At 34.0% G+C, this 15361-nt stretch overlaps 4 protein-coding genes across 4 annotated transcripts in view; 2 read left to right on the top strand and 2 right to left on the bottom strand.

Moving 5' to 3' along the window:
• The first annotated feature begins 1124 nt into the window (after window positions 1–1124).
• On the top strand, window positions 1125–1892 carry LOC6640002 (vacuolar protein-sorting-associated protein 25). The gene is made up of 2 exons (XM_002063041.4): window positions 1125–1280; window positions 1348–1892. The coding sequence occupies exons 1-2, from the start codon at window positions 1231–1233 to the stop codon at window positions 1820–1822; spliced, it is 525 nt and encodes a 174-aa protein (XP_002063077.1). The 5' UTR covers window positions 1125–1230; the 3' UTR covers window positions 1823–1892.
• Window positions 1893–1949: 57 nt separating this feature from the next.
• LOC6640511 (low-affinity glucose transporter HXT4) lies at window positions 1950–4915 on the top strand. Its single transcript, XM_002063042.3, has 3 exons — window positions 1950–2524; window positions 2580–2752; window positions 3745–4915. The coding sequence occupies exons 1-3, from the start codon at window positions 2239–2241 to the stop codon at window positions 4882–4884; spliced, it is 1599 nt and encodes a 532-aa protein (XP_002063078.1). The 5' UTR covers window positions 1950–2238; the 3' UTR covers window positions 4885–4915.
• A 1246-nt stretch (window positions 4916–6161) lies between these two features.
• Window positions 6162–7818, bottom strand: LOC6640512 (zinc finger CCCH domain-containing protein 15 homolog). The gene is made up of 3 exons (XM_002063043.4): window positions 7623–7818; window positions 7055–7489; window positions 6162–6993 (listed from the first exon to the last, which is right to left on the bottom strand). Exons 1-3 carry the CDS (start codon window positions 7689–7691, stop codon window positions 6265–6267), a joined length of 1233 nt encoding a protein of 410 aa, XP_002063079.1. The 5' UTR covers window positions 7692–7818; the 3' UTR covers window positions 6162–6264.
• A 6223-nt stretch (window positions 7819–14041) lies between these two features.
• Window positions 14042–15361, bottom strand: part of LOC6640555 (mitochondrial sodium/calcium exchanger protein) — a 69865-nt gene continuing 68545 nt past the window's right edge. The window contains exon 6 of the mRNA XM_023174760.2: window positions 14042–14728. Coding sequence (XP_023030528.2) covers window positions 14703–14728 — 26 coding nt within the window. The 3' untranslated portion in view covers window positions 14042–14702. The remainder of the gene's footprint in view (window positions 14729–15361) is intronic.

Below are 15361 nucleotides of genomic sequence, written 5' to 3'. Positions count from 1 at the left end.
AGTTTTATAAAATTATTCAGATATCTTGGATAGAATAGATCAAATAGAAGAAGGCAACGCTTAACAGGTAATTAAAACTAAATATTTTTCCATGAAGTGGTTAAGTTTTATATAATCAGTTGATTGAAAGGAGATTTGTTTTCGTTTCGTTTTCCATTCCTAAATAATTAGTCGGAATCAAGTTTAAAATCTTTTGTTTTCATTTCCTAATTGGTTTTCAAATTGTTAAATCTTTAGTCAATCAATATCACCTCAAATTCATTTTTTTACCTTTAAAGCGATTTGGAAATGAAATCGTTTTATTTTTGAAAACGTATTATGGGTTTTTTAAATTGTTAGCTTTTTCAGTCACTTAATATCAATATGGAAATTAATTTTCTAATTTCAAAGCGATTTAAAAATAAAATCGTATTGTGCTTGAAAAGGATGTGAAATGTTTTAACTTGTTTGGCAATTGTTATCTATTCAATGAATCAATATCAATATCTCAAATGCATTTGAAAATGGAAATGTTTTAAGAACGCTTAACACCAATTAGAGAATGCATTTCCAATGTTTTTAAGATGATGTTGACATTAAAAATGCATTTTCTATTTTAAAAGCGATTTTAAAATAGAATTGTCTTATTTTTAAAAACGATTTGAAAACGCCTAATTGGTTTTCGAATTATTATTGAAAATTCATATTCCAATTTCAAAGCGATTTGAGCTGTTTTTATGTGAAAACCCGACCAAACAACGCTTCATTGGGTTTCCAATTAGTCCAAATAATATCACCTCAAAAATATTGAAAATTCATGTTCTAATTCCAAAGCGCTATAAAAATGGAACACTAGCAAAAAGAAGGATCCAAAAATTATTTTTCAGTCATTTTCTAATTCGAAAAAGATTTAAAAATGAAACTGTTTTACTTTTTTGCGTTCATTCATTCATTTTCTAATTTCAAATCGGTTTGAAAATGATCGTTTTAGTTTGGAAAATAATAAGAAAACTTAAAAATCTTTTAAACATTTAATGCATTTTTATCCTTGAAGTTCCTGATATATTTTCCGTTACATTCAAACGGAACCACTAATTTGTAAGTAGTTCTAAGGTGTCTAATGAAACCATTTGGAACTAGTTCAGTGGTCGCCAAGTTCTTGCCGCACACACAGATGTTGCAAAATTAAAAGACAAAAGAAAAACAAATTAATAAATAAATAAATTTTATTAAATCCCTTTCCCCCTTAGAATGAGCGATTTCCAATGGCCCTGGGAGTATACATTTCCCCCGTTCTTCACGTGAGTAGACCATGTTCCAGTGTCCCATAAATTTGTAGATTTATATGGATTCTCTCTCTCCTGGCAGTCTCCAGCCCCATGAAGAAACCAGACAACAACAATTAAAAGTGTGGGCGGATCTCTTTCTCAAATACCTCAAACATCTCAATAGATTTACACTCAGCATTAATGAACAGAACTTTCCACTCTATCACAATGAAACACTCAAACGACGCCTATCGCCGGAATTGATATTATTGATATTGGAGCAACTGCAGCAAAGTGGCCATGCCGCGCCACTGGACAAAAGGCGTCAAGAGTGGCAAGTGTATTGGTATACTCTAGAAGAGTATGGCAATATGGTCTACGATTGGATACAGGAGACAGGACAAACGAATAGTATTTGTACTCTCTACGAGATTGCCTCGGGTGAGAATACCACACAGCAATCCTTTCATGGAGTTGATGAAGCGGTCCTGGTCAATGCCTTGCGTCTGCTGGAGGAGAAGGGCAGATGCGAGCTCATCGAAATGGATGGCAGCCATGGTGTTAAGTTTTTCTAATTAATTATTATTGCCTTGTTGTGATAATGGCCTTCTTTTTTTATAAACAATAAACCGAACAAATAGAAAACGTGTTAGAACAGGATGGGAAAGATGCTAATGCTTAGTCATCTGTTTCTGTTTACATTATTTATAGATAATCAAAAGTATCAATCACTTATCCTTATCATAATCTTTGACATTTCTGGCCATGAATCACAGCCAAAGTTGTGGCCCATAGAATACCCCATGTATCTAACAACTGATTACTGATATCTATATACATATATAAATGTGTGTATTATATATTATTAAGATATCGATATGCCGAAAGCAAAGGTGTTCTTTTTGTACATTTTCTATGTAATATCAGTTATCATACAGACACTCGAAACGAAAGTGCCTCTCGAAGAGGAATAAGTTTTTGTTTTTATATAATGGAAAAGACTTATGTTACCGCGGGGCCCTTGCCCCAGCAGCAGGAGACACATTTTGGGGCACCTCCACCAAACTATGGACAACAGACTGCAAATACAACATATTTTGTGACGGGTTCAGTGCCTCCAGTTGTGCAACCAACAACAGCAACAACAACTCGAACAATATTTGTAACAACTGCCCCCGCAGGACCTCCCCCACCACCACCACCAACACAAAATGTAAATGTAATCATCAATAATAACTCTCAATCACAGAAGCGACAAAGGCAAATGGTGGGCACTGGTGAGTAGCAAAGCTATTAAAAATATTTAATCTCTGTCTTTATACCCTTTTTTAGCTTCCACTTTATTTCTTTATGGCGGCATGGATATGGCACAGGGTTTGGGCTGGAGCTACTACTCCGGTTTCGAAATAACACCTGAATATAACTACAGCTGGTTTATAGGTGTCATCATTGGAGCAGTTGTTGCCTCATTGTGTGTGCAGTTTTTACCCAAAACTGTTTTCTATGTAAGTATAATAATAACTACTAAGAAAAATATTGAATAAGTTAAAGTTGTCTGCGAAAAAACATTTATATTCTTCTACAACATTTTCTTGGAATCAGTTTTATTTCGTGATTAAGTCTTATATATTCCTTACAAGGATGAAGAAGTGGGCTTCGATATAAATATTTAATTTCTTCTATAAATTTCCTTGAAGCAGTATTATTTCTTGATTAAGTCTTATATATTCTTAATCAATAAAATAAAACTGATTCAAAAAAATAGAGGAAATTCAATATTTTCATTCCATATAAGAATATATAAGACTTAAGAATGAAAATATTGAATTTCCTCTATTCTTATATACTCTTAAGGATGAACACATTGAGTTTCCCCCAGAAATTTTCCTGAATCAGTTTTATTTCTTGATGTATTCTCATATACTCTTGAAAAGGATAAAAATTCTATATAGCCATGTTCGACTAAGATTTTTCTAACTTCTGAGTCATTTTTCACTTGATCTACTTTTAAAAAGGTTTTTTCTTACTTTTTTCTATATATTTATATATTGTTTGAGCTATTTCTTGTTTAAAACATCTTCTTGAAGTATCATTGCCATGTAAGCTATATGTTATAGTGGTCCGATCCCGAAAACTCGCAATGCTCTATCTTATTCAAGCAAAAAGCGATTAGTAGTAGGGATTTAATACGAATTTTTATCCTAAAGGCTTATCAAGGCGTAAAGTTGACTTGCACAGTAGAACATGGTTATATCTTCTCAGTTTCTTAGGCTGATCAAAAATATATATACTTTATCGAAAACGTCTTCTTGCCTGCTTTACAAACATCTGACTAATTTTTTCTTTATAAAAATGTTTAACTATTATACTATCTCATAGTTAAAAATTGTTATCTAGTATCTTATCTATCTGTCAATTTAACGTTGCTACCTGTTTTTGAATTCTTTTTACAATTTATGGCCTCTAATGGGTGTGTTTATGCTTCTTCTTTCTGCAGGTTCTTGGCAATATAATGGAACTAATCGATGCCATTATCTTTGTCAGTGCTCCATATGAATATGAACCGATATTGGCAGCACGCTGGTTGGGTGGAGTGGGCATTGGCCTGATCACGGTACCATTTCTCATACACAGCTCAGAGGCGGCCAGTCCTAATAATCGTGGACTTGTCAGTGGATCTGAACAATTGGGCCTCAGCCTGGGCATGGCCATTCAAGTGATATATAATTCACAATGGGAATATGAATATTTGAATATGGCTTCAAATCGTGTACATGGCATCTTTGGCATTATATTCTCGGCCATTGCACTGGGCAGTCTGTCAATGTCCGTGGAATCGCCGACTTTCTATATAACCCGCAATCAAGAGTCCAAGGGCCGTGAGTGTCAACGTATTCTGTTGGGCGGACCTCTGTGCTCGGATGTTTTGTTGGACTCAACCTACGGTGAGGCCAAATTGTATGTGGTTGAGGGAGAGTCGGAGAGCATAGGCCATCAATTGGGTGCATCGGTGATGCCATTCCTGAAGATGCTGCTCTTTCGCAGTATCGTTGCCTTTTCCTTCTCGACTCCACTGACCTGCGCTTTATTATGGAGTAGCTACGAGTATTTGGGCTACAATCACGGTTGGACCTTATTCGTCTATGGCTTGTTGCGTTTTGTTGGCACCGCTCTCGGTGTTGGTTTCTCCGACTGGCCGGGACGTAAGTTCACCTCGCTTTTGGGTCTAACCTGCATGGCTGCCTTAATGCTGGGCATTGCTGGCATCTATGGCGAACCATCGCATCAGACTAGTTGGTATTTCATGACTCAGGTGAGTCATCTTTGCATGGCCTTTCAGATTTTTGCTGGCTTCTATGTTGCTACCTCATCCGTTTATCTGGGTGAAGCGTTTCCCATGAAAACCAAACCTTATTTGATTGCCCTGATCGTTTGCATTGAGCAGATTATACACATTATTGTCTTGGTTAGCTTCTTGGATGTGTTTGTCATCGAGTTTCGTTATTTTGTGGCTGTCGGCATTATCATGGTGGTGGCACTGATAGCCTTTGCTGTCCTAATGCCAGAGACTCGGGGCATGACATTGCGGGAGGCGGGCAAAAGATTCCGTCGCGTTCATGATGTTGCTGCTTATTAGAAAAATAAATGAACAAAAACCACAAAAAGTATATAATTCTTTAAAATCATTTGTTTTACTTTCGAAAACGGATTTTTAAGTTTCACAACTAAATCAGAATTTCAAGGGGTTTATATCTTGGTTGGAAGTCTGTTTTTTTAGAGTTATTGGAATTATGGTTTTTGTTTTAGTTACTTCTCGTTAAAAAAGTTCTGGGCCCCAAATGAGGCATCCTACTGGCGGCAAGGATAAGACCACGTAGAATCGTAGTTTAAATTTAGTATAGATGTAATTCTGTCCACGATCTCAATCAGGATTTGTGGTCGCTTAAAAATTAAAACCTGTTTTTTTCTACTTTTACGTTGTTTAATAAAAAAAATTGTTTACAAAAATCCTAAAACTTAGAATAAGGTCGGAACTAGAATTGTAGCTATTCGACGTCGTTTGCACTTTGTTTCATTAAAATCGGTTAAGAATTACGAGCTGTATCCAGTTCAAAAAAAAACGTGGTTTCGAGATAAATGCTTTTGAAGTTTGAACTTTGACTTACATTATCTTACAAAAAAGTCATATATCCTAAAGTATTTCGACAATATATCTTTTGGAACGATTCTCAATACTCCAAGAAATATTTTTAGCTAAAAATATCGGAAAAACATTTTTCCCAAACAAGAGAATCCCCCTTAAGTGTAAATCTCAGCATATTTTTATGAACTCTGAATAATGTTATTTGTTTGTTTTTCTAAAAAAAACATTTCCCCAAAGAAAACGTTCTTTATTCAATCTGAGAAACCGATTATCATAATTTCTTTTTGGAACTATTCATTTAATTTATGACATTTCTTTTTTTATTAAATTTTAAAATTATATTTTCATTAAAACTCTTAACAAAGAATAAAAATTAGAAAATGTATTTATACCTTTTGTGTGTAAATTGGTTTATCCCAAACAGCATTTAATTATTTATAGACAAGTCCTGATTTTGTATGTTTTAAAACTTTAGGATTTTTGCCAAACTTCTTCTCAATTTTAAGAATTTTCAAATATAACACATTTTGTCAACGTATTTTACAAATATTTAATTTTCAACTAAACAAAAGTTATTCAAAAAACCAATGAAAACGAATATTCCGAAGATACTTTGTTAAGACATTTTCAAAATCATTTATAAACAAAAATTTACAGATGTTTTACCGTAAAATGTACTTAAAATATACTTACTTTGTTTATCCCATTACTTCCCATCCAATTGAATCCAAAAAAGGAATTGAAAATTGTTTTTTAGAAAATGCAACAAATTAAAAGCCACAATTTATTTATTATTCATATTCGGATCATTTGTAATGAATTGAATTAAGTAAGCAATTGGCATTTTTTTTAAGGGGGGCCAAAACTAATTAATTAATCATCAACATCATCCAAATCCAAATCATCAAGTTCGTCCGCCAAATCAACAAAGAGATCCTTATTGATGAAGGCAGCATCGTTGGCAGGGGTAGACGATGAGGAATCATTGTCATCTTCACCATTTTGTTGGGCAGCAGCCGCACCATCTTCGGCAGCGGCAGTTTTTGCCGCCTCAGCGGCCTGATCTAGGAGACGAGTACTTGAGGCTATGGTACCAGAACCATCTACCTCTTGGGCTGCCAACGAGAGAGCAGCCAAATCAAGTTCCTTGAATTCAATAACATTCTCATCGTCGTCATCTTCCCGTTGGTAAATATCGAAGGCAGCATCACCCTCCTCAATGGGGCCATCGTCAACCAAATCGGGATTGAAGCTAAACATTTCACGACCCGATATACCGAATTGTTTACCCTTGCTATAGTCACTCTTCTTGCGTTCCTCTTCGGCAGCCAGTTTCTCCTTCTTTTCGGCTATCTTACGTTTCTTCCAGGCCAAAAAGGTTTCCAGGGTAACACGCGTCTGGCTGGGTCCTAAAGCGGCACGTTCCTTTTCAATAAGATCCACCAGGGATATTTCCGTTTGTTTCACCTCCAGTTTCTTGTCGCGCTTGAGAACATAACCAGGCGGCAAGGCATGACGATAGATACACTTTTCACCATTGGGACATTCCCAGAACCAACCATATTTTGATTTCTCCACAGCTTCCAGGAAGTATTTGCAGATCTAAATTAGCGAAACATGAAATTATTTTCCAATTTTGAAGTTTTCGTCTCGTTACACTTACAATCTCAGTGGTTGGACGTCTCTTCTCATCCGAATGCTTCTTGTCGACAACTTCCTTGAGCTTGGCATCATCCCAATTCGTCATTAAATCATCATCATCACGCATATCCACATAGATGGACCGTTTCTCCACCTTATTCTCCTGGGATAAATCATGGGAGAATTTACATTTATCACCCTTGGTGCAGATGCCCTGTTTGAAGAAGGCACAGACCACCGATTTGGGATCGGTTCCTTTTTCCACCTTCTGGGTCTGCACTGGCTTGAAGATCATGGCCATCTCCCGCTGATCGGCCAATTTCTTTTCCTTCTCATCCTTCCGTTTATCACCATCGGCACGCGGATGATGGCCACCGGCTTGAACTTGCTTTTGCACTTGCTGAATAAATTTCTGCTGCTTGTTGCCTTTTTTGTTCTTTAGCCCAAAAGTTTTGTCCTAAAAGAAATCAAATTAAACTTTAATTTATATATAATATATGCATATACATATATATGTATATGTATTTGGGTGTTAATTTATGGCCTGTGCTTTTGTGTGCCTGTGTTTGTGTTGGTGTGTATCCTGTTACCTCAATGACTTTTTCCTTCTTCTTTTGTTCCGTCTTTTTGCTAGGACCGGGCGCCTTTTTTGGGGGCATGTTTACTAATTATTTGCTGCTCCTTGTGCAGCAAAAACAAGAATTTGTTGGAAACTTTTTCAAATAACACTTATAAAAAATGAAATAACATGTGGCATCAGCACCTGAAGGTTGCCAGAATTCTAGAAAGTGGCAGGGCTGTTATTGCACTGCCAGATGTATGGTCACCCTAATTAATGCCGGCATTAGAGTTGCCACAAGCCGTAAAAAAGAACAATTTTTAAAAATTTAAATTATCGACTGTGAAAATATAACGGTTTTCGGCTAATAATTTGAAATACTTTTTTGTTCAGAAAAGTCAAACACTTTTAATAAATGTAGGTTAAAAAAGGTCAAATGTCGCAGCTGTTCGCTTGGTCTCTGTTTGGGCATACACATGTTTTGTTTATTTGTTTATGCTGATTGCCCTTACCCTATAACATCTTGTTGTTTTTGTGTGTTTTTTTTTATATTATTATTATTATTATTTGCTGTATGTATGTACACCACTTTAACGCACATGTTCAAGTTGTACATATTTCAATTATCTGGCCTGTATCTGTATCTCTCGCTCTCCCCCTCTCTGAAATTGTTTTCAAAGGTCTTTTTCCACTCACTCGCTCGCTCGCACTTACTTTGTCTTCGTGGGTGGCCTTTCGTTGTCATCGTCATGGGTGGTCTATTAGCTGCCTCGCTTCTCTATCTTTCTCGCTTGCTCTCCCTCTATCTGAGTGATTGTCTGTCTGTGTGTGTGTGTGCTTGTGCCCCCATTGATCATTTTCTTGTTTGATAGTGCGTGACGTTTTCAACTCTCACTCTTTCTCACTCGCACTCACACACTCACACACACACACACACACACTTACCCAATGATCTTGGTTGGGGCGCCCATTTTGATCCTACTTGGGGCACTCAGGCTCATTTATTCGAGCATAAAATTAGCAATTATTTGTTTTTTTTATTAGCTTTTCAAGTGTGCGCTCCTGGGCAAAAGACTCGTCGTCATGTGTGTGGTCTTGGTCTTGGGATTCATGGGCATGAATTTCGTACGTCCATATGTATACACACACATATAAAAGGCATTTTCTAGGAAACTTTAGTGCGAGCGAACGCAAAAAAAAGTGCTTAAATTTGATTTTTATGTTTGGCCTTAAAATTTAGATATGATTTTTTTAGAGCAAAAAATTAGTGGTTCTCTAGAAATAAAAATGAAATTTTTAGAGCAATAATTTGAGATTCCCTAGAAATGAAAATGAGATAATGGCAAAAAATAACACTACTTAAATATATGCCCCTTTGTTTTTGAGAATTTTTATAAGTAGTTCACTCAAAAATGGTTTCTGTGAATGGCAAAAAAAATAATAATATTTATTATTTGTTTTCATTTTAGTTGAATGCAAAAGTTGCCACTATAGTTTTAGTTGACAAGAAGTAAAGTAACGGTTAAAAATTGTCAACAATGAACTGTGTGTGGGTTATAATAATTAGACTTCAGCAACAACTACAGTGAAAACTCGATAAATGGAAACTGTATTCGCCAGACCACTGACCTCAGCAAACATAACAAAGTTTTCACTGTTCCCTCAATTCGACATCAAAAAGTTTCCCGCTGCTCTTGTTCCTTGCAATGGATCCTAACAATAAACTATACCGCCCTCTGGCGAATATTATGACAAGCAACAACGAAATGTTGCCATACAATTATACGTTGTTGACAGCTCGGCGGATCCGCGTACCAGATAACAACAATTTGCATTAACAATTGTTGTTCTCTGTGTAATTTACAGTGCGCCAAGATCAAAAAAAAAAAACAACAACAAAACACGCTGCGTAATACACACACATAAGAGACGAGAGCAACAACAACAACAGCGACAACAGAGTGGCGACAAGCTGCTGCAACAACAACAACAACAGCAACTGCTGCATGATGAGGCAACTATACCACCCCCGCTGCCCCTCTCCCACACATTGAGCAAGTGGGGAGCAGCAGCAGCAGACAGTCAATTGCCAGGGTGGTCTATACATCTCTAAACTGTTTTCCGTGGTAAGTTGTTGCTGCTGTCAATCTTTAAGGCAAAAGTTGCTACTGCTACTGTTTGAGAGTTGCAAACGAAGAAGAAGAAGACGATGAGGAGGGGAAAAACAGTAAAACCGAGAAAGGGTGGAGAGAGAGAGGTAGAGCGAAAGAGAAGACTCTTTTATAATTGCATATAGCGCCAGTTGCAGTTCCGGTCCGATGAGTTTTTGTTGGTTTTGTTTTTTTAGTGCACGCGCTTTCTTTTCTTTTTTTTGCAGCGCCGCCAGCACACACACACACACACTCAGAGTCAGACGGACATTGGTGAATGTTGCCACCCAAGTTGCCAAGTTGTGTGTGTATGTGTGTGGCCAGCAGCTTTCCATTGGCCAAAATGCAGGGGCGGCTCTAAGCAAGTTTTTCAAGGGCTAAACAAACAACTGCAAGAATTAATGTATAGGGAGGAGACACAGTTGCTAATAGTTTAGAACATCAATTTAATTTAATGATCCTCTTAGATTCTAGACCTTCGTGAACTGTCTGGGGGAATACCGTTACTAAGTGATTAAGATCCTAAACTTAACGAATTCCTAACGAATTTTAATCAGTTCACAAATTTAAAAGCTCAAAAGGGTTGATCTCAAATTCGTGATTGGCCGTGGGTGGAATCTCAAAGTTTAAAGTTTTATTTTTAGTTAGATTAAGGGATTTAATGTGATGGTGATGATTTTATATAAATTGGTAATTATCAATCCTAATCAATCCAATCATAATTATGATTGAATTATTCAAGTTTTAATAAAGTATGTCTCAATATGACAGAATCTTTTCAGATTTTAGACTTAGTTTCTAAAATTTAAAAACAATATATATTTAAAATTTTATTCAAACTATTTCGTATATTTAATAATTAAAAGCCAATTTTAGATGTGAAATAACATATATTTTAGACTGCTTTAAAAATTGTTTTCTAAAATTAAAAAAAATGCACACATACATCCATATATAATACAAGTCCATATATAATACAAGTCTAAGCCGAAGGCCTAAGTTGCCAGTGCTTGTAAAATATAGTTAGGTTGATAGTTTATAACTATATCCTATACTTTAATAATAATAATTATACAAGTCTGTTAGATTTGAAGTAAAAATTTTATAAATGAGCAGTTTTGTAATTAATTTTTTTTTAAATTTTTTTATTAATTTTGGATTTAAAATACAATATTCTTAGATGCATTGAATTTTTTTCAAAAGTTACATAATTCTGAGAGATTCTGAGAGAATATTATGTAATTTTGTATACCTAATGAATTTCCTAATTCCAATTAACTAATTAATTTTTAATGAGAAATTAAATATTAAATATACATATATTACATGTGTATGTATATATTTGAACAGTAGATAAAATTGTTAAAAATATGTTTTTGGCTTAAAATAATAATAAATAGGTAAATAAAATAGAATAATAAAATAAAACCTTCCATTTGCTGTCTCGAGGTCAACAAATAAAGATAAAAAGGTTTTTTCCTTTTTTGGCATTGAAATATAACTCAATCTTCTTTGGAGATCAAAGGGTTCTTTTTTAAAGTAATATAAAATTCTAGGTAATTTTCTACAGAATTTCAAGAACTGATTGGTACAATTAAAGAAAATAAATTTAAATTAAATTTTCTAAAATATTTCAAGAAAATCGGTGCCAAAATTGATATTTTTTAATTTTAGCCCCGATTTTCTTGATAAAAATTTATTTAACCTAAAAATTAGTTAAGCTTAAAGTTAAACAAATGTAGTATTAGGAATTCAGCTACTAAAATATTAATATTGGACTAAAATTTTCTACAGAACTTATAAAGAATTCTACATTTTTAAGATTTAGTTAAGATCTAATCAGTCTCTCCTTTACGTTAAAGATGATTTAACTAATTTTATCTCATATGTATATTTCAAAATTTCAACAGGATTTTGAATTTGTAGAAAACTTTTGATTATTTTGTTTAACAATTAAATTGTTAAGTTCACTTGAGCTCAATCCAACATCCTTATTAAATTTATAGACTCTCAGAAGAGATTTTGCTTATTCAAATTTCCAATTCTTTTATAATAATGAATAATACAAACATATCTTTAAAAACTAATGAGAATTTGCAAAATTAGTTAATGTTTTTACTTAGCGCGGCCCTGGACGAAAGTCCCCCTCAGATAAAACGAGAGACACATTAAAAAAAACAGACAGAGATATGGAGGAGTACTTCTCCACCTTTTTCTCAACATTTCCCCTTCCCGCCCTTCGCTCTTTTTCTCATGTAGGGTCCCCCCATCGTATCTTTCCGTTCCTTTGGAGCAAACGGTAGCTGTTCTTAATTACAACAGCAACAACAATAACAACAACAATAAAAACAACAACTTGGAGCTTGCCTCGAGAGGCCATTAAGATAAATCGGAAACGGAAATCGCTAATGAAAAAATTTCCATATTTATGCATGTGCCGATAAGGCTAAACAACTAAATTTTGTTGTTGTTGTTGTTTTTTTCTCTCTTGTTTTTTTCTTCTGTTTTTGCTGTTCTCGGTCGATCGGTGGAGCCCACCAACGATGCTCGACAACTTGGGCGGTCTCGAACCCACAGAGTTGCGTGATTTTTGGTCGGTCTGCTTTTTTGTTGTTGTTGCTGTTATTGGAGGTTTTTATTTAAACTTTCTGTGTGGCATAGCGCAATTAATTTCATCAAATTTCATTCAGAAATTGAAATTTTTTGATATACCCAGTATTCAGTATCATGGTGAAAGGGTAGATTAATCTCTATTTATATTATCTTATACAAATGTAAAAAATATTGATAATCACTATAGATTTATTTATCTGAAATGGTAATTTTGACATTTAATAATCAAATTATTATGGTAAAAATTGAAAATTTACGATGTCAATTTCTTTCAAACTTAAAGACATCTGTTACTGATTCCTTAAATTAAAAGATAATATATAGTAGTTACCATTCATATTCATATCAATATCAAAATAATGAAGATCATTAAGAACTGAGGATCTAAGGTTTTCAATTACATACATATATTTTCATTAGTAGCCTAGTCTAAGATCTGAGTTCTTGTTCTTGAGTTCTAGCCTTTAAGTAGGAAGCAAAACAGAATTAACAGCATCCGGGACAATGGAATAATGAATAATTTTGGTATTTTCAACTGGCGTCAAGACTCCCAAAAATATTCCCAAGAACATTGTGTATATTGTTGATTATTATTGGATAATCATTGAATATTTATTGAATATCCAAAAATGAAATCAACAATCATCTCAGGATACAACCTAAAATATTATCTAATTATAAGATAAATCCCAAAGATATTAAGATATATCCTAAAGCCTGAAAATAAGATACTTTTTATACTCTCTCTCTGTCACAATATCTTATTTAGATAAATCCTCAAACTGACTGAAATTAAACTGCTGAGAAACTTGATTTTTAAATGGGATCCTACGCGAAAGTATTTTATAGATCCGTCCATGGACAAACTCATAGTGTTTTTGTAGGAAACTGTTGAAAATGTTTGATCTTTAACATCTGTTTTTTTTTTTTTTTAATCAGCATAATTTTTTTATTTTAAAAGGAAATCTTTTTGAAAAACAGAACCAAAATTGGCAGTTTATTATATACCTTTATTAAGCCCTGTTCCAAAATGTCTGAGTGATATTTTATAGATCTACAATTTTATATAAAGATACAGTTACTCCACAAGAAAGAGTTCTATAACCTATAGAACCTTCTATAAGCATCTTCAGCTTGGGCCAAATGTGGAGTTTAAAACTAACTATAGGTCCTATGGTATTAAGAGGACCTCTTCTCTTTTCAGTCCCATTTTCTTTTTTTTTTTTTACAATTCCAAGCCTTTTTATTGTTAAAAACAAAAACTTCTTTGAATGGTTGTTAAATATAATGTCTAAATCAATATTTGATACTAGCAAAAACCCTCCAAATATATTTCTCAAACCCCAATTTTGAAATTCAATTTAAATTAATTCCACATGAAAATATTTCAAGGGGTATTACCCTAGTCCTCTACCATTAAAATTGGCCTATGAAATTATATATTTCTTTAACAATCAGCCCGCTACTCAAAATGTCAATCATATTTGAATTGAAATGGTCGATCGTAATGCCATAGATGGAAAACGATACAATTGTTTCGTGTTCAAAATTGGCTGTCCGCCCAAAAATATTAGGAACAAAAAAAGAAATATAAAAATTAAAAAAGGAAATTATATGGCCCCATAGAAAATTAGCTATATTTTCCAAGTATTTTCATTTTCTTCTTGTTGCTTTTTATTTTTAATTTTTTTTGTTGTTTTTTTCTTAGAGGCCGCCACCAACGTTGTTTAGGGGCACCACCGATGCCATAATAAATGATTGATCGAATATGTGTGTATGAGTGTGTGTGTGTGTGTGTGTCTGCTGTGTGTGGGGATGAGTGGGGATCGGTCTTTGGGCGGCGGCGTTGGCGGTGCGTTTGATTGATGCGCTTTTTTTTCTTCTTTTTTTGAGACCAGCGAGACTTTGGCTTGCACTTGTGTCGGCTTTTAGGTTGTATTATTGCTGTGATTGTTGTCGTTGTTGTTGTTGTTGTTGTTTTTGGCATCTTTATGCTTCAACTTCAACACAACTGTCAAAAGATTTGCCCACAACAGCAGCAACAACAACAGCAACCACTACTTGAACCGGGGCAGGCTGTTTGCAACATGCTGTGATTTTTATCGCCGTCACACACGATGCGTGTGGTCCTTTTCATGAGCCTCTGGGTCGGTCCCGCATCTCGAATGCTTAAGTCCATTTCCAGTTTCCACTTCTCTTCCATGCCCATGCCTCATGCCTCATGCCTCTCCATACAAACATATATATTTATATATATTGCTTCGATAGCTTCCTCCTCCTTTGGCATCGATCGTGTTTCATGGCTGTCACATATTGTTCATGCCCATTGGCTATAATTAATTGGTCTGTTAACTTGATGTGAGCATTTGGTTACCTTAAAAACAGAAAAAAGAACAAAACAAAATTAAATAAAATTATTCAATATTGTCTGATATATTGGAACAGACATCTACAATTGATAATCATCTCGTTCATTTATTAAATATACTCGTCGTTCTAGCATAAATTTGCATGTCTCAAAATATTTCTTAAACAAAGTTGCTCTATAATTTATCTATTTATTTATTAATGTAAAAATCTGAATTGGAACTTTTATTAAAAATCTAGGAATAAATTTCTTTAGTGACATAATTTAGCATAATTGAATTTACAAAGCTGAATAAATTAATTTTAAAACTAATTTAAATTAACTTTTCAAATTTAGGCCTAAAGTTCGTTTAGATTAAAAATTGACATTTAGAAATCAATAAATTGACTTTTAAACTAACAATAAGACATGAATTTCTTTTCAATTTAAAAGTGACAAAATTTGTTATTAAACATTTTACCTAAAAATTTAAAAGAAAATTGAAAAATTAATATATGAAATTATCTACGTTTATCATTTACAATTTAAAACTGTTTCTATATAGAAATTTGGTTTGCAATCTTTCCATTCCTATATTAAAGACATATTTTAGGCATTTTGTAACCTTTTTTGATTTCTTAAAGATTTTAAAGTTTTATT

The sequence above is a fragment of the Drosophila willistoni genome, assembly GCF_018902025.1.
Source record: "Drosophila willistoni isolate 14030-0811.24 chromosome 2L unlocalized genomic scaffold, UCI_dwil_1.1 Seg196, whole genome shotgun sequence".
NCBI lineage: Eukaryota > Metazoa > Arthropoda > Insecta > Diptera > Drosophilidae > Drosophila > Drosophila willistoni.
The sequence above is the reverse complement of the archived record's forward strand: the minus strand, read 5'-3'. Positions and strand labels throughout refer to the sequence as shown.